This window comes from Perna viridis, chromosome 7 (genome assembly GCF_037379345.1).
Source record: "Perna viridis isolate PV_CMFRI_1.1 ecotype Kerala chromosome 7, ASM3737934v1, whole genome shotgun sequence".
Lineage (NCBI taxonomy): Eukaryota > Metazoa > Mollusca > Bivalvia > Mytilida > Mytilidae > Perna > Perna viridis.
The window spans coordinates 33,399,246-33,420,058 of record NC_142451.1 but is presented as its reverse complement, the minus strand read 5'-3'; the positions used below and the strand labels follow the sequence as shown (position 1 = coordinate 33,420,058).

The 20,813-nt window shown below is 32.4% G+C and overlaps 2 protein-coding genes across 3 annotated transcripts in view; one reads left to right on the top strand and one right to left on the bottom strand.

Annotated features, from left to right (window-relative positions):
- Nucleotides 1-74: 74 nt before the first annotated feature.
- Nucleotides 75-17,635, bottom strand: LOC148612383 (abasic site processing protein HMCES-like). Of its 2 annotated transcripts, XM_088593764.1 has the most exons (10): nucleotides 17,329-17,464; nucleotides 14,731-14,782; nucleotides 13,521-13,676; nucleotides 12,533-12,754; nucleotides 11,568-11,761; nucleotides 7,428-7,495; nucleotides 6,671-6,751; nucleotides 4,848-4,913; nucleotides 4,313-4,422; nucleotides 75-1,512 (listed from the first exon to the last, which is right to left on the bottom strand). In XM_088593764.1, the coding sequence occupies exons 2-10, from the start codon at nucleotides 14,751-14,753 to the stop codon at nucleotides 1,278-1,280; spliced, it is 1,155 nt and encodes a 384-aa protein (XP_088449890.1). In that variant the 5' UTR covers nucleotides 14,754-14,782; nucleotides 17,329-17,464; the 3' UTR covers nucleotides 75-1,277. The 2 variants fall into 2 exon arrangements, with proteins under 2 accessions (XP_088449890.1, XP_088449891.1); XM_088593765.1 differs by lacking the exon at nucleotides 14,731-14,782 and having other exon boundaries at nucleotides 17,329-17,635.
- A 41-nt stretch (nucleotides 17,636-17,676) lies between these two features.
- LOC148612382 (serine/threonine-protein kinase N2-like) overlaps nucleotides 17,677-20,813 on the top strand; it is a 35,558-nt gene continuing 32,421 nt past the window's right edge. Inside the window, exon 1 of the mRNA XM_088593763.1 lies at nucleotides 17,677-17,932. Within this exon, the coding sequence (XP_088449889.1) occupies nucleotides 17,900-17,932 (33 nt within the window). The 5' untranslated portion in view covers nucleotides 17,677-17,899. The remainder of the gene's footprint in view (nucleotides 17,933-20,813) is intronic.

Sequence of the window (20,813 nt, the reverse complement as noted above, 5' to 3'; positions counted from 1 at the left end):
CTATATTAATCCTTACATGCTTGACTTTGCCAGAAATGCTGTCTCCTTTGATGATAATCTGATAACAATAAAACTGTATTACTTATAATTTATTTAATAAAATTCAGCAATTACTGTGTGCAGGTCTATCTATATAAACATAATCATAAACATATTATTGACAATGAAACTGAGAAAATATAAATCTATTTTGTTGTTTCTCCACAACTCTAACATGACAAAATATCTTGCAACCATTGACTTTAAAACTGAAAATATGCATTATATACAATATATACATGTATTTATACACAAGATGTAATTGAACACAAGTGGTATACATAGCACCATACTACAGTTTCTTTGTTCACTTGACAATGATTAATGATATAACCAGACAATTACTTAAGTAGCACTCCATATAAGAATCATGCATAATGTGATTCATGGTTAGAAAGTCTACAAAAGTTTAAAATGTTACAGTAAACAAATTAACATGCAGATTTTCATATAACCCTTTTTCTAAGGAGATAAAAATTATAAAGAATATACTGTAGAATTCAAAATAAAGGGTGATAACTATGTAAATGACACTAAAATACAATGGAAACTATTGGATTTTCAATGTGGATTATCTCCTAAGAGCAGACAGATTGGAATGAAAAATTATACTTTTCATCATATAGATCTCTATAGCAACTTAATTACAAAATTAAAAATGTGTAGCCTTTTTTTGTGGTGTATCGCATATTACAGAATTTGCATGATTCTTACAAAAACTATTAATTATTTTTAAGGTTCTATTATGGAAAAATTAAAATTATCTTAAAACCAGAAAAGAAGTTCACTCTCTATTATTTTAACTGTAAAGTATAGAAATTAGCTTTAATGTTTTATAGAAGTATGTTTGTTTGTTGGGGTTTAATGCCCGAGCAGCAATATTTCAGCTATATTCAGATTTTTAGAAGTAAGGTATTGAAACAGCTTGAGTGAGTAAATTACAATATCCATATTATTTTGTGGACATATACAGCCAGCCCATTTAAGCTAAACATAGTCCATGTAATACAAAAAAAATAAATGCTAATTAACTTTTTGCAATTTTGAAGTGTTGCAATATTTTGATCACCAAAAGATTTTATATAAAAGATATATAATATCGTATGGCTAACAAAAACTATTCATATGTATTCCCAAATAAGTCCACTTTGCCATTTGAAATATACATATGTGCAAAAAAGAACTAAGACAATGTTGCATGTACCCTGACTTATGATCATCAACACATATAGTAAATATCAATTATCTACTTTAAATTTCTTAATAGAACTGCAGTCGTTTTCATCTGGTTCTCTTTTGCCCTTAGTTAACCAGTTCATCATTAAACTGGTACTTTTGGATTGTTTATTTGGTGAACTCTTCTTGGATGGTGATTTGACTGGTGACTTTGATGTTACATTACCATCAGTAGGTTCCTTTTTAGGCTGTGATAACCAATTTTTCATAAAAGTATTAACTGGAGGTTTTGGCTTTCTGGAAGAAGGATGACTACTGTAATAACTGTATATTTTTGAGGCATAAGCATATTTGTACAATTTAATATAAAATTTTAGCAATATAACATACATGTAACTATGCTTCAGAAAACTTAAAAATTCTTATTTGCAACTAAACCAAAAAAAACACTTTATAGAAGAAAAACTGCAATGTTAGAGTGAATTTTCATTATTATAAACACAACCTTACATCCTTAGACCTCAAAATAAAACAAGATTCTGTAATATAATGATTTACATCATTCAAGATGGCTATACTTTCAAACTTTTATAGCTCGCTGAAATAGACCCTTTCTAATTTTAATACAAATCTAGGTAAGTTAATAGCTCTTTAGGTAGAAATCTGCCCTACATTAGACAAATGTGTCTTACTTAATTACTACTGAACACTATGTGTTCTTTTGGACATTGTCTTTTAAGTTTGAATAGCTGTCAGTTATGATGACTTGAACCTCAATAATATACATGTGTATCATCTACCAAGTGTGTTTGGGTAGCTTATGCTGTAGATTTAATATACTTGTTTCTGATAGGTTAAAACCATTTTGTCAATTATGTTAATGGTCTGTTAATGCTTGTTTAAAAAGAGAATGAGATGCACATATATTGTTAAACTTCACATTTTTCTAGATAAAATAGAGCTGAAAGTAATCTTAAAATTCATTATTATATGTTTGCAAAATGGCAATATTTTCAACTTGCCATGTCCTTTAAGTGGGAAAAATGTACATGTCTTTCTCAAAAAAAAACCAAAAAAAACAAAAAAACATACAGTTCAAATAAACCTCAAAATCAGCTTTATTTACCAATTAACATGATTTTTTTAAAATTTAACTAAAAGCCCTGTTTGTCACAGGAGCTTCATTTGTTAGTAGTGATTTTTTTTTTTGGTAAAATGTGTCTGTAAGACACTACTGATGTCCCAGCTGGCTAGATTTGCCAAATTAAGAGCATGTTTATTTTTGGTTTGCAGATTCAAAAAGGTTATGTACTGTTGGTTGGTGCAGTAAATATTTGGTATGTTAGGCTAAGCACTGCAAAAATACTTGCGATGAGAAAAGGAGGACTGATGGACAGACTGACAGACACATAAAAAATGTTAATACCCCCATTAAGAAATCCCGAACTTTGTTGCTTGAGGTATATTTCTGACAAAAATTATTAAGTCCAACTATCACCCTGTTCCCTAATATTTCACAAAAATCAAGATCCTATGACCTTGCACACCATCATTATGTGTAGAAACATCCTGCAAAATATATTTTAGATGTAATTAAAAAACTACAGGAGGAGATAGCCGAACAAGCCATATACCGTATTTTGGTGTGTATAGTGTGCATTTGTGTATAATGCGCAGGGTGGTTTTTCCCTTAAAAGTTGACGTATGTATGTATTGTATGCGGAGAAAATAGCGTAACTTGTTAGAGCCATGAACATTACTGGCTTTAATTTATTTTTAAACAGAAGAGATCGTTTCGTCTGTTTTGTGTATTTAAAACGAAAGTATAACGGTTGTAAACGTAATCTGCCGTGTTCTTTTGGGAGGAAATAAATTAAAACCAAATTCTATTCAAGATTTTATTGACAATCTATGCTTACAAAGGTAACAAGTCAACAAAAAACTCATGAAAAATCCATAAATATGCTTTGGCAGCTCATAAGTGGTCTCTGATTCGATGTTGACTCCCTCGAGGTCGTTAATTTTCGACCGATATAAGGTCTGTAAAAATGTGTTGAAACGATGTATGGGTGCATTATACGCACCCCATGTTCTGAAATAAGTTTCCTGGTAAAAAAGTGTGCAAAATACACACCAAAATATGGTAGCCCTATTTCTGATGAAAATGACAAACATAAAATATTTCAGATATAGTTTAAAAACTACAGGAGGAGATAGCTGGACAAGCCATTCAGCCCTATTTCTGATGAAAATGACTGTCTAACTATCGCCAATTTCTTTATTTCATGAAAATCAAAATGCTTTGACCCTGCACACATTCATCATGTGTAGAAATATCCTGTAAAATATGTTAGATACAGTTCAAAAACTGTACGAGGAGTTAGCTGGACAAGCCATGATCCATATATTTATGAGTAAAATGATTAAGTGTAACTATCACCAATTTCCGTAATATTTCATGAAAATCAAAATCCTTTGGCCCCACACACCTTCATCATGTGTAGATATATCCTGTGAAATATTTTAGATGTAGTTCAAAAACTGTATGAGGAGATAGCCGGACAAGCCATCATCCATACATTTCTGAGGAGAATGACTATCACCAATTTCTGTAATATTTCACGAAAATCAAAATTCACCTACATCATGTGTAGAAATATCCTGTAAAATACTTTAGATGTAGTTCAAAAACTGTATGAGAAGACAGCTGGACAAGCCATGACCATGTATAATCTGGACGGATGGACGGACAGACGAACAAGGGTAAATTAATATGCCTTCAAACTGTTTGTTGCGGGGGCATAATAAAAACTGTTTTCCAATCAGAAACAAGTCAGTCATTTAAATGTAGAGTACAAGCTACTCAAACACACCAGTGGATGGTATAATATATAGGTTAAGGTCATCATAATTGACATCTATTCAAACTTAAGACTGTCAAAAAACGTCACACAAATGTTCAGTGGTAATTAAGTAGGACACATTGGCAAAATCTGGGCAGATTTCTACCTAGAAAGTATTTAAACTACTCAGAGGCCTACCTAGATTTGTAAGAATAAAATGAATGCAAAGACTAATGTATTCATAAACAACTTACTTCAGATGTATCGGCTGAACACAATCAGGTGACTTGTACCTAGAATTTCCTACAGCTGTTGTTACTGGATGCATTTGTAAACCTTCTGATGGATGTATGCACTGTATTGCCTAAATTTATCATAGAACTGTACAGGAATGATGGTAAATTTTGATTTATGGAAATGTACAGCCAAATTTTATGTTGTCAAAAAGACATATATTTACTGCATTATACTGAAAGTTCAAATACTGTTAAGAAAATGAAGCAACTATTCCATTTGGTAAGAGAACATTTTTTTCCCTTGTCATAACACTATTGAATGACTTAGTAATGGTCTGCATATTTTAACCTGTTCACTTAGCAACTAGTAGGAATTGTGGAATGTATACAGCTTCTTGTTGAAATCTTATTGTTATATATGCTTTTCGTATCTAATAAATACCCATATTTGATTATTACTCCATCAATATGGTAAACAATACAGAACTTTTTTAACAATTCTTTTGTGGCAGTAAAGTGTGTGTTGAAAGTAGAAAAAATTGAAATCTATTACCTCTCTTAATGGAACATTACCATAGTTCAGCCAAGCTTCAATTTCGTCTTCTGTGGTTAGCATTGCCTACAGAGGAAAACAAAATGTATTGGATATGGACTTAGATTGAATAATAAGAAAGTGCAAGCAAAATTTAAATTTACCTGATTCTAGACATTTTGTCTTTTTGAGGATTTTGGGTTTGATATATATGTTCAATGTATTTGTGGCATCTATTTCCAGTGTAAATTTGATACTGAGACCTTAAAAATCAATAGAGATCTAGATTCTCATGGGTCACAAATTAAAACAAAGATGCTCTAATAACTTTACCTTAAATCATGTAAATTTTTACATTTATTAAGGTTCATCCACAAACTAAAATTGTCAAGATATAACATTACAGTTCAATAATATATATAATTTACCGTATTTTGGTGTGTATAGTACGCAGTTCTGTATAATGCGCAGGGTGCTCTTTCCTTTTAAAGTTGATGTAAAAAACTTTTCACCGATGTATGTATGTATTGTACGCAGTGAAAATTGTGTAACTGGTTAGAACCACAAACAATTCTGGCTTTAATTTATTTGTAAATAGAAGGGACCATTTCGTCTGTTTTTTGTTTATTTTAGTATTTATCTGTGTTGTCCATGTTTATGTGTATTAATTTACTATTCAGGTAAGAAATGCGTAATGTAGACAATAGCTGAAATTGTCAGCTTGGACATATGTTTTGATTACCTTTGAAAGGTTTCTATTGAGAGTAATAAATTTCAGATGATTGCTAATTATAGAAGGAGGACTGTTTTTACTACAATCAATTAAGGGGTCTGAGCAAACAATGCAGACGGTCATCAATTATGGCATGTCTGTTGATAGCTCGGCCAAGCTTGATAATGAAATGCAGAATTTTCTCCGATATGTATCGGGGATACATAAAGGGTTAATGTTTAAAATTAATAGTTTTTATGTTGGATAAGGATTTTGATATTAGTTCACTGAAAAAAGGAAGCCAAATATAATCAAAAAGTAGAGTATCCAATAACTATGAAGTAGAGTTCAAAAAGATGCGTAAATAACGATATATTTTTTTTTTTAACAAACTACTTTGTCCAATGGAAATATGTTAGGGCTCTATGACCAGTGTGCCCAAGATTTTGTTATTCAGTAATTAGATTGTTTAAACTTGTGTGTATTTTAATTACTTCTTTCAAATCAGTAACAAGTCATACACATCGTAAAGACGTAATTATATACACATCACAAAACAATTTACAATCCCCTTTGATAATACCGGTAACTAATTGTCTTGTGTCCTCGTCATGATTAATTAATCCCCTCAATAAACATGTCAATTGGTTGTTAGATATAAAATTAACAGGTGAAACCATAATCAGTGACATCTAAATACCCTTTGCAACGCCTCTATAACCATGTGACAATATTAATCGATACACAAAACGAAAGTATGGCGGTTGTAAACATAATCTGCCGTGTTCTTTTGGAAGGAAATAAATTCAAACCAAATTCTATTCAAGATTTATTGACAATCTATGCTTACAAAGGTAACAAGTCAACAAAAAACTCATGAAAAATCCATAAATATGCTTTGGCAGCTCATAAGTGGTCTCTGATTCGATGTTGACTCCCTCGAGGTCGTTAATTTTCGACTGATCTTAGGTCTGTAAAAATGTGTTGAAACGATGTATTGGTGTATTAAACGCACCACCATGTTCTGAAATTAGTTTCATGGTAAAAAAAGTGTGCACAATTCACACCAAAGTAAGGTATCATTGTCTACTAGACATATGTATAACTTTAAGGTAGATGTTTCTATACTTACTGGCATTCTATGGTGTATAGCTGACATTGCTGGTGAAGATTCTACTGTTATAACACTGTAGGAATAAATTGGTCCAGAGTTCTAGAAATACAAACATCTCGGAAATTATTCCCAACAATTGAATCAGATTTAATTTTAATAACAACAAAACATTCTGTTTACTAGTGATCAAAAGTGAGAGAAACAGGATGACTAGCCCCAAATGTCCAGAATGAACACCTCTGCAGGAATACTGAGCTGTGCCTTGCAAAGCAATTTTTGTTAAAACTTAATCAGGATAAATATTACAACCAATTTTGCTCATAAATAATAAAAAAAAAAACCAAAACCAAAAAGTGACATAATATTAGTTGAGACATTAAGAATCTAACTTTTCTGAGAGATCAAGACACTAAAAGTTCTTTAAAAGTTCTCTAATGAGGCTCTACCGATGAAGAGATTGTTTTAAACCCAAGGATATCGAGAGATTTGGGGTTTGATTTTTTTCTTACTGTTTGCCAGATCAAAATGCCCTGCATATGGGTATTCATTTTTTGCACTTACAAGATATGGTTCTCATACTTTTTAATATAACATCATAAGGGTAGTATGTTTTATTTTCCTCAAATCCAATATGGTATTATAGGATTATCTTTATCTCCATAATGATACATTGTGTACAATCCATCAATTCTAGTTGGTAAAATCTATTAATTAGAATTATTGACGAAGTTTTGCCTGACCCATATGTTTATGTTAAGTAGCACTTCACACCTACATTTGGAGAGTTCCAAATATCAAATACACCTGCCATGGTCAATAACTTTCTCTTGGATTCTGAAGGTTCTACAACAAAGAATTAGTAAAAAGTATGTTTTATGTTTTACTATAGATGAAAAACATTTTACTGAAAACCATTTTCAAGCATAAATCATCTTTTGGCCAAATTTTTTTTTCAAAGAAGCAATAACTTGATTTAAATCACATGTTCAAATGAGTTATGTGTATCATTATCAAATAAATGTGTTAAATATAACTAAAATGGAAAATGTCCAAGGGCCATATCAGCTCCAAGCAATTTGATTATTTAATCAGTCTACCTCTTGTAACAGTGTAAACTGTCTCAGAGAATAGTTTTGTATTAGTTTTTGACAATTAATTGCTCTCCTGATATATGATGGACTATCTTTAATACGCTCCTGAAGGAAGCATTTATGGTTGTATTATCAACTTGGTTCTGTATACTTGTAGCAAGAAAAAGCATCAATATCCGGTTGTACCTGCATTTTCAGGAGCTGAAAAACAGCATTATGGCAGCTTCATTTGCGTATACTTGTATATGTGCGACTGAGAGCCAAACCAGTCTCGGAAAATATTTGCTAGTTTCGATATTTAAATACAAATCGAATAATAGCTTTTCCAAGATAGGGTTGGCCTTACAGTCTGCAGTAAGGTGCCCAGACGTTTACAAAACTTACATTATCAATATTACCCATAATTCTCGGGTCATAAAAAATGAAGTTTATAAGTATAAAATATCAAATCAGAGCTGACAAAAATTATCAAAGTTGTTTTTAATTAATGTTTCCTCGGGAGTGTCAAAAGGTTTCATCTTCATTATAATATAAGAAATTTACATAATTAAAAACATTTCATTATCAATTTAAGTTGATACTGATCAAGAAGTAATCAAGAGAACCAAGGTTATAGCGGTAATCAAAAGAATGTAATCCAGGGACAAAGACCAGATATGGAAAACAGACATACACAACGAAGAACATAAAGTAACTAAAATCATACATACAAAGTAACAAAAGCAAATGAGCAACTTGGACTCCTATAAAAACTGGGAGCATGGACCAGGTGCACCGGTAGGATAAGCGTCCTCTGTTTTTCTAGAAACACACACCGAGTTGCAAATAAAAAGTCAAGTCCAGGGTAGATAAACGAGGAAAGGAAAACTATGACCCATTGAATAAATCAGTTTTCATGGTGCAGCTGGATACACCATAACGATCCACGAGTTCATGATGACGACCATAAAACTTCTGTAGTGATGACTTCAATCTCGATCTATCATCGATTTCTAAGTGTTGGTCAAGATATGAGGCTGACTTCACAGTGTCTGTAGTATCCTTTATCTCAAGTTCTTTGGGGTAGATGCGATGTATCAAATCCCCAAAATTAGGATTGTTTAAAGATAATACATCATCTATATAGCGGAAACTGAGATCAATGGATCTACCCAAACGATATTCTTTCTTTCTGATCAGATCAGCTATAAAGTCAGCCTAATAAGAGTGAAGGAATAGGTCAGCAAGTAAAGGAGCACAATTTGTTCCCACTGGAATGCCGACCGTTTGTTGAAAAACATGTCCACCACACTGGATAAATATGTTGTCGATTAAAAATTCCAGCATTTTATAAACATTTTCCTCTATATATTTGGAAGATGATTTCGAATTATTTCTTACAAAGTATGAGGAATCTCTACCAAGAACTATATATTTGTATCTAGGTGTACCATCTTTTTTTTGAAAAACAACGATGTATAATGTTTTTAACACGGGATTTTAACTGAGTATGAGGAATAGAAGTATACAGTGTTGAAAAATCATAGGTTTTAATGCTATTATATTCAGATGATAATCTTCAACTGATTGTCTCCAAAAGATCTTTCGAATTTTTCAGGATCCACATTGAATTAATACCACCACGGGAGTAACAATGTTGTGGTAGGACTGCAGACCCTCTTTGACAGTTGTGAGTATAGAAGTTAAAAGTTTTGAAAGAGGTTTGGTGGTACATTTTGCATATCCAGCTATAAAACGTTGTATAGATTCTTGTGGAGTTTTGGAATCCAGTACATAGACAGTACATCACAATCATCGTCCTTGGTAGAGAGACCAAAAGAGGATAGCACAGATTTCAGGTTTTCCACAATCTCTTCTTTGGAGAGTATGGTAGCAGTATAGGTCTTATCACTGCTATTATTTTCTACGTCTACCTCTGATAATAAACATTGGATGTAAAACATTTTGCAGACAAAAACAATGTTGTTTTGGGCTTTGTCTGCTGGTACGACAACATCTTTTCATGTATAGTAGACAATGTTTTTGCTACATCAGAGTCTTTGAAAACTGATGTAGCTTTGACACTCATTGACCTACTTGAAACTTTCATTCGTTTCAAAATTAAAGACCTCACGGCCTTTAACCACTCTGACAGAGAGAATCAATGTCTTCTTCTCGTTTTATCCATTTTCTTGCATAGTCCTCGATGGCATCCATAAGAACTTTAAAGTTATAATTCCAATCTATGGAGTGTGGTTCACGGTACTTGGGACCTTTAGAAAGGATATGACGCAGAGATTCATTTTCAATGATGGTTAAATCTCTCGTAACGACGTGACAAGAAGGACCATATTTGAATGGAGAGCTTTTGCAAGAACAGTCAGGTGGTTTAGCCTTGAAGTCCTCAATCTCACGTTCCTGCAATAGCCTTTTATAATTGAAAATTTTGGATGCAATGGGTGAAGTATAGGAATATGAAATAATTGGTATGGATTTGTCTTTGGGGGAAATTTGTTGGTAACATTTTTGTGATTGATGATGTTAGCCAAATTAATTCCATCTATACCTTTATTGACAAATGGTAGTGGAACAAATGATCATTTTTCTTCATTTTGACTTTTCACACAAACTGGTTTAAAGAGTCTGTGGAAACCAATATCCAAAATGATGGCAACAAGTCTGTATAGTGGTGAGGTGGGGTCAGAAACAGGAGTGTCAAGACTTGCTTTCTAAAGGGAGTATAGTAGAGTGAGAGGTATAGAATAAAGTTTGGTTCTAATGTGATGAAGTCCAAGAGGTTTTTGTATGAAATGAAGGAGACCATCTATGGAGACATCATGTAACTTAGGTGACATATAGTGGCAATGGCCATGACTCCTTTCCCGTCTTGGATTTTTGTCAAATAAATTCATCACATTTATGCTATTGTTATATTGGCTTGAAAGGTTTCCTATACTTTTGATATTGTTATTGCATCCATAAGGTATTACAGTACCTAGTCTGCGTATCCAGTACTCCTCTCTTTTCCTACAATAGTTTTTACTTAAAACAGGACTGTTCGTAGGATGGTAAATCTTTTCTAAAATACGAACTTTCATAGAGAGGATTGAATGATCTTGTTGATAAAAGCATTGATAAACTGTTGGGAATTCTGTGGTGTTAATTCCCGAACGATGACCGCACATTCTTTTGTTTAATCGTTCTTGCGTTTCTCCGACATATACTAAACCACATAAGTTGCATTCTAATCCATATATTAAATTTGTTGATTTGCAACTTCAGTCATCGTGACTTCTTGTATGGAAGGTTTTGTTTGTAAGGGAACTGGAGAAGTAAGGGTCAGTTATAAGAATATTGCATGTTTTGCAATTTTTAATACCACATTTTGATATGGTACAATGTGGTTCGTCAACGTTGTAGTCAAATATATCATTTAAAGTGATGGAACATGGTTTGATAATTTTGAAATAGTCAGAATTTTTGTACTGGAATAGATGGTCTGCAGACTGAACGTGTGATTGGGTACTTTTAGTTGAATTGGTCAGGGGACTTTCCATACCAGATGTGAGTGTGCTAAAATTCCCATCTGGGGACACATTCTTACAAGACAACAGAGTGTCCGATCTGCTGTCGGGGTTCAGACCTTTTTATACTGGGGGATGTCCAAGCGAGTTTTTCTTTCAATCCTCTTGTTAAAACCATGAATTTTAAAAATTGTATTAGTGGGTTGATGATACTCTCTGGGACAAAATCCACCAGCAGGGGTATCAACCCAGTGGTGTGAAAGAGTAATCAAGGGAACAAGAATTACAAATAACATGATACAAGTTATTTTTCTGTCATACCAATTTTGATGCTGATTTTTCCATCATTAACTGCATCATTTAGATTATAATTTCCATCAACTACATCACTGGCCTCCTGTTTAACTAGCATTATATCTTTATCCTCATCAGACTCTCTCTTTACCCAAGTGTCTTGAGGAAAGTATATAAAATAGGGCTGCTTTTTATCTTTGTCCCGCTTCCATTCATAGAAACTAAAATGTAAGAATAAAATGTGAATAATAGACTTTAAACGAAGCTACAAACTTGACTGTCATGCCAGTGAAGTGAAGCTTCAGCTTGTGAAATTTTCTCAGAATGATAGCTACAAGCCAGATATGTATGAGAAAAATCAAGAATGTACATTCTTAGTAAGTCAAGAAATTTTTAAGTACCAGTCCATATAAAATTCAGACACTTCCAATGGTAAAGTGATTCATAGTGTAGAAAAACCCACCGAACAAACTGTGGTTTTTCAGTCTACATATGCTATATTTTTCCATAACAATAATCCTTTCCGTATTAAGATCTGCACTTCATGCATTCATCTTCCACTATAATCAACCAAATGGAACCAAATCAAGAACGATAACTCTTGCACAGTGCCAATTTCATGTACAATCTATATAATTTTTATCTCAAAAGCACAACATCAAAATGAAAAACTAAGGCTGGTCATGTGATCAGTAACTGTTTGTAAACAAGAAATAAAACTGAAATTGGTGGGTTTTTGACATGCACAATTCACCTTTAGTCTAATATTTAGAAAGACTAATACTTAATAAGTGAAATTTTGGCAAAACAAGATATTCAAGTACTTTGAAGGTTTTTTATGATCATTGTAACATAACATATGTTTCTGAGATAATCACATTTAAAAAATCTTCCCATAATTACTTGTCAAAGATACTGCTAGGAATAAAAGAACTTAAGAAGAAGATATCTGTATTTCTACATCTGTGTGGAAGCATGAAAGCATGTCATACCCATCAGCCAATACAACACATCTTCTCCCTTTCTCTAGTGGAACTTTATATGTCTTCTTCTCCAGCATACCTTCAGCTCTACAATTGTTGGTTTCATATCCCACATTTTTAGGATCCCCTTTATGCCAAGAGGGAACTAATCCCCATCTCATTGGTTGAACCACACGTTCTGTAAGTTTGTCTAACTCTCCTAAATAATGCTGGCTTGAAATTATCACTGGGCTGAAAATAATGTAATTCTGGAATCATTTAAGTCACCTCAAACAGAAGTAGAAAAACTGTTGTAAAAAATAATAATCTGCTTTAGCAAATCAGGTTAGCAGCAATACTTTTGAGAACAATTAATCAAATAAGTAGCAATGCAAAAGTACATTTGTACATACAAGTGGGAAATGTGTGGACTAAACAATGCCAGAAACGCTAAAGGGAAAACAGACAAAGTACAAATCGTACAACATAATATAAAAACTAATAAGTACACAAAAAGAAATAACAGCATGAACCTTGCTAAAATAGGATAACTCAGGAGAAATACAATTAAGCATAAAAACTGAGCAATGAACTGAATAATTACCAAATGTACATGTATTACTTTTTGTCAAGTAAAAAAAAATGTTTAACTCAAGAGAAATTGACTTTTTTTTTTTATTTTAAGCACAATTTTTGAATGATAAGGTCAAACATAAATAGAAAACTGGCTTTTTAACAAACTTTTTTATTATCTTAGGTGATCTCAGTTCTTCAATTCTTACCACACATAAATGAAGGGATGCTGATAGAACAACATACTGTGATCATTTAAAGATAATGACTTGACAAAGAACATGAAATGACCAAAATATAACATACAAAAACACAATAGTAAATGAGGAAATTAGACCACTAAAAACGGGGAGCATGAAACATGCATCTGTAGGGTAAGCATCCTCTGCTTTTCTAGAAACACCTGCCAAATTACCCCAAAAATGTAACAATGATAAAAATTTACGTGTGAGTCCCAGGTGCAATATTGTAAGATGGGAAATATTGCTGTCCACCAGGAGCGTCTCTCCATACAGGTTTTTGCTTCTCGCCACCTTTTGAGCCTTTTCCTGCTTTAGTGTTAAAGGTGCAAGCTTCCAGTACATCATCTGGTGCAAGAGTACTAAAAATTCAAAATACAAAAAAGATCAAGATGAATTTATTACAATTAGATTACTACACAGGATACTTTTTGTATCAAATGAAATTAATCTAGAGATAATGAGTGTAATAAAAGCTATGAATATAAAATATGTGTTTGTTATTTTCTTAATGATTGAATTAAAAGGATTTTGTTTACCAGTACAAAAGACATTTCCATATTCATCACTTGAAATTCAAAACCTAAATATTTCATAATATAATCATCCTCTTGTTTGCTCTGTTTTGATATATATTGACAAACCTCAGAGAATTCATATAATCCTTTACTGACAGATACTTCATTAAATTTTGTTTAAGCTAGATCATACCTAATAATTCTAGTAAATAGAAATTACTAGTTTTTTTCAAAAAAACCTTGAATGAACGTACTTAAGAATCATTCTGTAAAAAGAAACATAAGTCACCTTACTTGATTTTGGGATAATTGAGCCTTAAAAAAGGCAATTTATTTACAACATTTTATAAGGATTCTGTAAGGAATTTTCACTATTTTGCAAACTATTAAAAACCGGTAAATAGAATTTCTTATAAATTTAAATACTGACTTTTCTTTGAAAATTATTTAAACATATTAATTTTAAATCATTTTAAACTCTATTAGTTAATTTTAAATATACATGTATATGTCTCTATGATTAATATGCAAGATGACAGAAGAGAATGCACTGTGTAAAAGGTATTATCTACTTTAAATCAAACTGGGGTGTAATCAGTAATGAAAAAACCTAAGGTGTATAAAAACATTTATATAGAGTTGCATTATTTCATTCACAAAACTATGGTGTCATTAAAAAGTTGTTTAGTAGGAGAGCATTTACAAGTATACAGATGTATGAAGGTAATAAAGAGATGAAAGAGAAGTGTAATTTGCATCCATAAAGTATCAGAAACAGCTACCTTCCATATCAGTAGGTACAAAAAAATTATGATATGAGAAATATATCTGATTTTTTTTTACAGAATTGGACAAATTAAACTATTTTGACCGATTTCAATATTTTACTATAATTTACCTTTTAACTGTATGAAAGGTCATAGCTACATGTAGGTTGTTCAGAAAGTAAACTAAAAAAAAATTATTTAAAACTTGTCACATTTTTCTTTGTTAGCACGATTCATAGATAAACCTGTATTAATGCTACATGTACATGTACAAGTTTTTGTGGAGCACCCAGTTAGGGGTCCAAAATTACTTTCAGGGCAAAACAAAATAGTCTTGTTTCCTGCTACCAGCTAGAAAAAATAGGGTAGGTAGGTAGAAAAATTATTTTATTTTTCAAAAACATTTTACACTGAGTTTGAATAGAGAAACAATCTAGACTTGAACAGTACTTGCGTCAAAATGACCATTAAATTTTTAGGATAGGCATAAAAATCTAGGGTAGCAGGAAACAGACATATTATTTTTGTTTTGGCCTCAAGAATGGAAGTTCATGGACTTTTTCAACTTTCAAATCAATGATCTACCTGGAGAAATCCGTAAGTCCTTGATAATGTGTCAATTAATACAGTTTAAGGTCCTGCAACCCTGTTAATGAATTTTTAAAGATTCAGTGTAAGATTCTGAAGTTCCCCAACTCAGATAAATAATAAATTGAACCCCTGCAAGTTTTTTCAAATGACTTATAAGTTTCATAATTCTCAACAATTTAAGGATTTAAAAAAATAGATTCTTTAATTATAAGTATATATAAAAGAACAGTGTAATCTCACATTTACAAGAGGCCCATTTTCCAAAACTCCATTTACAACAATGCTCTTGACTTTTAACCCTACTACCCTAAAACTAATATTGATATGTAATTTTAATTCAATCACAGCAAATTTGGGCAAACTGAAGTTATGCTGGGAGTTCCAGTTGCAATCTAGACAAAGACAACAGGACACAAGGACAAAATTTTCTAGAAGGCCTGGCTGAGGTTCTGTAGTCCTCTAATTAATATAACCAACTACAATGAAAGTTGTCTGACCAAAGGATCATAAAAATGGATAAGTTTTGGGGAACCAGTAATCCATTATTGTTAATCAGCTATGACAAAATGAAAAACTGTTTAAAAGGCTATTTGTACATTATAAAACAATGAATAGTGTAAAGACGATTCACTTTGATATAGATGTAAGGCACCAAAAAATATGAAAAATCCAATACAGTGCATTGATCTCCTTCAATTCATTTAATTTGTACATCCATGCATGCTTATAGTTTTTAAAATATACTTACATGCATTCAAAATACCTTGTAAATACATGCACAAGTAAACAATGATCAAACTGATTTTTTAAGTTAATGTGAACTTGGAAGCACTTCATTAGTGCCCTTTTTTCATTTTTTCTAAGTCTGGTCTTTGTTCCTGGATTGCATTCTTTTGATTTCTGCTAGAGTCTTTGTTCTCTTGATTACTCTTTCTCACTCTTATCAAGAATGAAACAAGGCATTGCAAAGATTTTATCTCAAAGCTACAAGGTATATTGTATGTTAAAGTTGACCTGAAACTTATGTACCATCCTGATGTGACCTTAATCTTCACCTATGAACATATAAAGCAATTGCAGTTAAAAGTTATATACATGTACACTTCAGCATGTACAAATATACATGTACATTTTTTGTACCTCAAAACATAGACATGTAATTTAAGAGATTTGCAATTAAATGAAATCACGTAAAATTATAACACAACGTGGGGAATGAGACTGTGCACATACTTAATAAACAATAACAGCTTGTCTTTAAATGATCACAACTGAAAAAAGTATTGTAAATATTTAAATGAAACCTTCAGTTTCCCATTCTCAATATCTTAGCTCCATTTTTTCTTTCTACAAAAACAAACAAAAAAAAGTATTGAAAATAAATAATCTATCCCCAATTTTCAGAGAAATGAAAATATTTCAAAATAAAATTCATTATTTTCACATTAACTTATCACAATTTTTTTTTTTTTTTTTTTAAATAATTAAATAAATTTCCAGTTTCCCATTTTTTACATCTTCTGAACATCTGTTACAATTTATTTCAGATCATTTCATCAAAAGGGGAAAAAGTAGTTTTACAAATAAGTGGAAAGGTCTGGGAATCTCTTTCTTCTCCGTGTGATAATTTTATCCAGCCTAATTAACAAGTTTCTAATCTCTTTAATTATTGGTCTCTGCTCAAAATATATTGAAATGTTACATCTATAGATTGAATAGAATATATACCAAGTGGGTGATAATGCAATGTGTCAGAGAAGTTATAAAAATATTTTAAATTTCATTTGTTTAAGTTACAGGCTCATATTATATAGCACATTATTTGATAGCAGCCCACCTTTTCTAAGAGTCTATATTATAAAAACTGACCAGCATTTAACTTGCATGATATACATGTAATTATAATTATAAGTAACTAGATTTTCCCTATTTTATGCATTCAGTATCCTTGATTTAATTTAATCATTGAAGGCATTGCCTCTGCTTTAAAAAGTCTGCTCATAGCTACCCTTAAAGCTGTAGTCATTTTAAAAACTCTTAGTCCTATTACTTCATTTCTTGTAAACCATTTTTAGAACCACTTGAAAGCCAAGAAGAGAAAAGAACAGAGGCATCTTTGAATTCTTTTCTATAATTACCAAGCAGTACGACCGCACATTTTCAGTAATCGATAAGTGTTTTATCATGTGTCACTCAGATAACTCATCAAGTTCAACGTGGGTGTTGACATCACATATAGAACTCGCTCACGCTGATTCACTTGTGATTCATTTTAGTTTTGCACTCTGTCACAATGCACAGAAAATATATTCGTAAAGAAAAAGAATTTTCGGTAAAACAATCCGACTGAAAACTTATTTCAACTCATTAAATTGATATTTTTCGGGCTAAAGCATGTTTACTTCTTGGCACATGGCTAAGTTGTTGTTTTACAAGATCCAAGACGAAGGGATTTGTTAAACTAAATTTGATTGGTTTTCTGGCGGAATGACCTCGTCACGTGACTGTACATGTCAGATTGGTGAATGTCGGTTGTGAAGAATTTGACATGCAAACAAGGGAGTAGTTGGAAAAACCTTTCGCCTATCATAACAGAGCTTAATTTGACTTCATAACAATCGTATTTTTTGGCAAGTAACGTGAATGGAGGCCAGCTATTGTTGTTAAATCGATTTTCCGTCCATTTCCGCATAGAATTTGTCGACAAACATGGCGCATGAAACTGGCACCTCCTACTATCAGGTAAACAATGATAAAAATTGCCTCATTCAGATCATTTAGTAGTGTTATCTGATGACGCTTTCCAAGAACTATTATTAGGTACTCTTGCTTTCCTTATAATATATTATTCAAGACTTGACTAGGGGCACATGCTGAAGATTAGGCACGGATGCCTATTTATTTAAATTGTAAGGCTGATTACAAATTTCTCTTTGAAATACTTAAACTAACAGTAATAACTGTCACTAATTAACTTTAACTCTGTTGATTTTCAATGGAGAATGGTCTTATATGTGAAATTAAGGTCATCCATATTATATTAGGAATGCTATAATATAGAAATCGAAACATTAAAGCAGCCCATCAAATGGATTCAGATGAAGGAAACGGAGGCTGAAACAACTTCTAAAAAGGAAATTCATAGATGTTAAGTAGGATACTACCAAAGTTCTCGGAAAAAAAGGGATTTAGCTGCATTGGGAAATTTCTCTCATCTCCAGGGCCAGATCTAGACATCAATGACAAACAGTGCTAAGTTTAAAGAAATTCTGTTTGAAAAATAACTAAATTGACATTTTTGTTTATGTAAGCCTTTACAAATACTTCTCCCTGTCAAAAATAAATGGTAAAGTGAGCACAAACAAGAAGTTTTTGCTCATTTCTTCCTCTACTATACCTGTTAACCTACATGTACATGTAGTCTAACCTAATTGTGGGAGATTTTGCATGACAACATTATCAACATATTTAGTTATGTTATAAATTAAATAATACACAGAATTTCAATTGTTTTTTCAAAACCATAAATACAGAATATGCATGTACATATGTATATAAATGAATCAACAGTATGAATTATACATGTGTACACAGAAGTGATGCTTGGTATGGCATAAAATAGATTTCGCCATGTTCCAATGTTCACCCCTGGCATGTCAATGAATCTGGTTTTGTTGGACCTGCTTCCATCTTTAAAAATCCAAATAAGAGTAGAAAAGAACTTTTCTGTTTTTGGCAACCCTGTCATTCCTTTCATCACAAAATACTGAATGATTTCTGCTTACAGTTTTCAAGGATACAAATATATAGTTCTTGGTAGAGATTCCTCATACTTTGTAAGAAATAATTCCAAATCATCTTCCAAATATACAGAGGAAGGTGTTTACAAAATGCTGGAATTTTTAATCGACAAACATATTTGTCCAGTGTGGTGGACATGTTTTTCAACAAACGGTCGGCATTCCAATGGGAACAAATTGTGCTCCTTTACTTGCTGACCTTTTCCTTCACTCTTATGAGGCTGACTTTATAGCTGATCTGATCAGAAAGAAAGAATATCGTTTGGGTAGATCCTTCAATCTCAGTTTCCGCTATATAGATGATGTATTATCTTTAAACAATCCTAATTTTGGGGATTTGATACATCGCATCTAGCCAAAAGAACTTGAGATAAAGGATACTACAGACACTGTGAAGCCAGCCTCATATCTTGACCTACACTTAGAAATCAATGGTAAAGGAAAACTATTGACCAAACTTAAGGACAAACTTTCCTCTCATCTGTGGAAACATCTGTTCGGCACCTGGGTATGGAGTGTTCATATCACAACTCATATGTTATGCCAGAGCTTGCCGAAACTACGCAGACTTCTTGTATCGCACTAGAACTCTAACAAACAGGCTTCTGGAACAGGGTTAAGTTGCTACAAGGTTGAAGTCATCACTACGGAAGTTTTATGGTCGTCGTCATGAACTCATGGATCGTTATGGTGTATCCATCTGCACCATGGAAACTGATTTATTCAACGGGTCATAGTTTTCCTTTCCTCGTTTGTCTACCCTGGACTTGACTTTTTATTTGCAACTCAGTGTGTGTTTCTAGAAAAACAGAGGACGCTTATCCTACCGGTGCACCAGGTCCATGCTCCCAGTTTTTAGTGGAGTCTGAGTTGCCCATTTGCTTTTGTTACTTTGTATGTGTGATTTTAGTTACTTTATGTTCTTTGTTGTGTATGACTGTTTTCCATGTCTGGTCTTTGTCCCTGGATTACATTCTTTTGATTGCCGCTATAACCTTGGTTCCCTTGATTACTCCTTCAATCACTATACATTCGTAGCCTTAAGACTTGGTACGATAGCCTGCTTTATGATTTGAGTGCATTTAGTCCTTTAACATTAAAATATCTGCAATTTTATTGTCAGGGAATTTTTTTTCTAGCCATTCGAAATTGTATATGATGCTATTTGTCAATATGAATGAAGATAATTCTAGAGAGACTCATATGGTGATCACCTGTTCTAAGTGTTTTGATGATAAAGTGCTTTCACGACCCACATGATTGTTGATATAAACAAAAAATGGCGGATAATACAGGGTAAAAAATTGATAAATTCAATTTTCAATTGCGGGAATTTTTTTCGGGAGGAATTATTGAAACCAGGAGATTGATGCCTCCCGCACAGGAGACTTTTTTTTATTAAGCTGAAAGGTGAAATTACAGAAGACTCCCGCAAAAAACAGGAGGATTAACACCTATGCCTCTACATGTAAACATGTACTTGAGATTCTGGTCTTATTTGAATATTTGACTTGTATAAAATCATTAAGAAGTACTTTAATTCTTGTCAAAGTAAAGTGATCTCCTACCTGTGATGACGACCATTACTCTCATTGTTATATAGGAAAACAATGGATGTCAGATTGTCACAGGAAATTGTTGAAGTAAAATTGAATATTTAAGTTCAATAAAGGTCTGATGCTGAACATATATTGTAAAAATGTCAAGAACAAAACCTTGGCAAATCACCCACTTTTGAGAGGTAAAAGCCCATGAAAAATATCTTAATAGAATGAAGGAGCAATCAAGGAAACCAAGATTCTAGTGGAAATCAAAGAATGTAA

Excerpts from the sequence above, each read along its gene's own strand:
- LOC148612383 (XM_088593764.1), bottom strand. The coding sequence starts at position 14,753 with ATGACCTTTCATACAGTTAAAAG. Across the intron at positions 13,677-14,730 it reads ACCTTTCATACAGTTAAAAG|TACTCTTGCACCAGATGATG; the intron begins GTAAATTATAGT and ends TTGAATTTTTAG. Across the intron at positions 11,762-12,532 it reads TGTGTTGTATTGGCTGATGG|TTTCTATGAATGGAAGCGGG; the intron begins GTATGACATGCT and ends CTTACATTTTAG.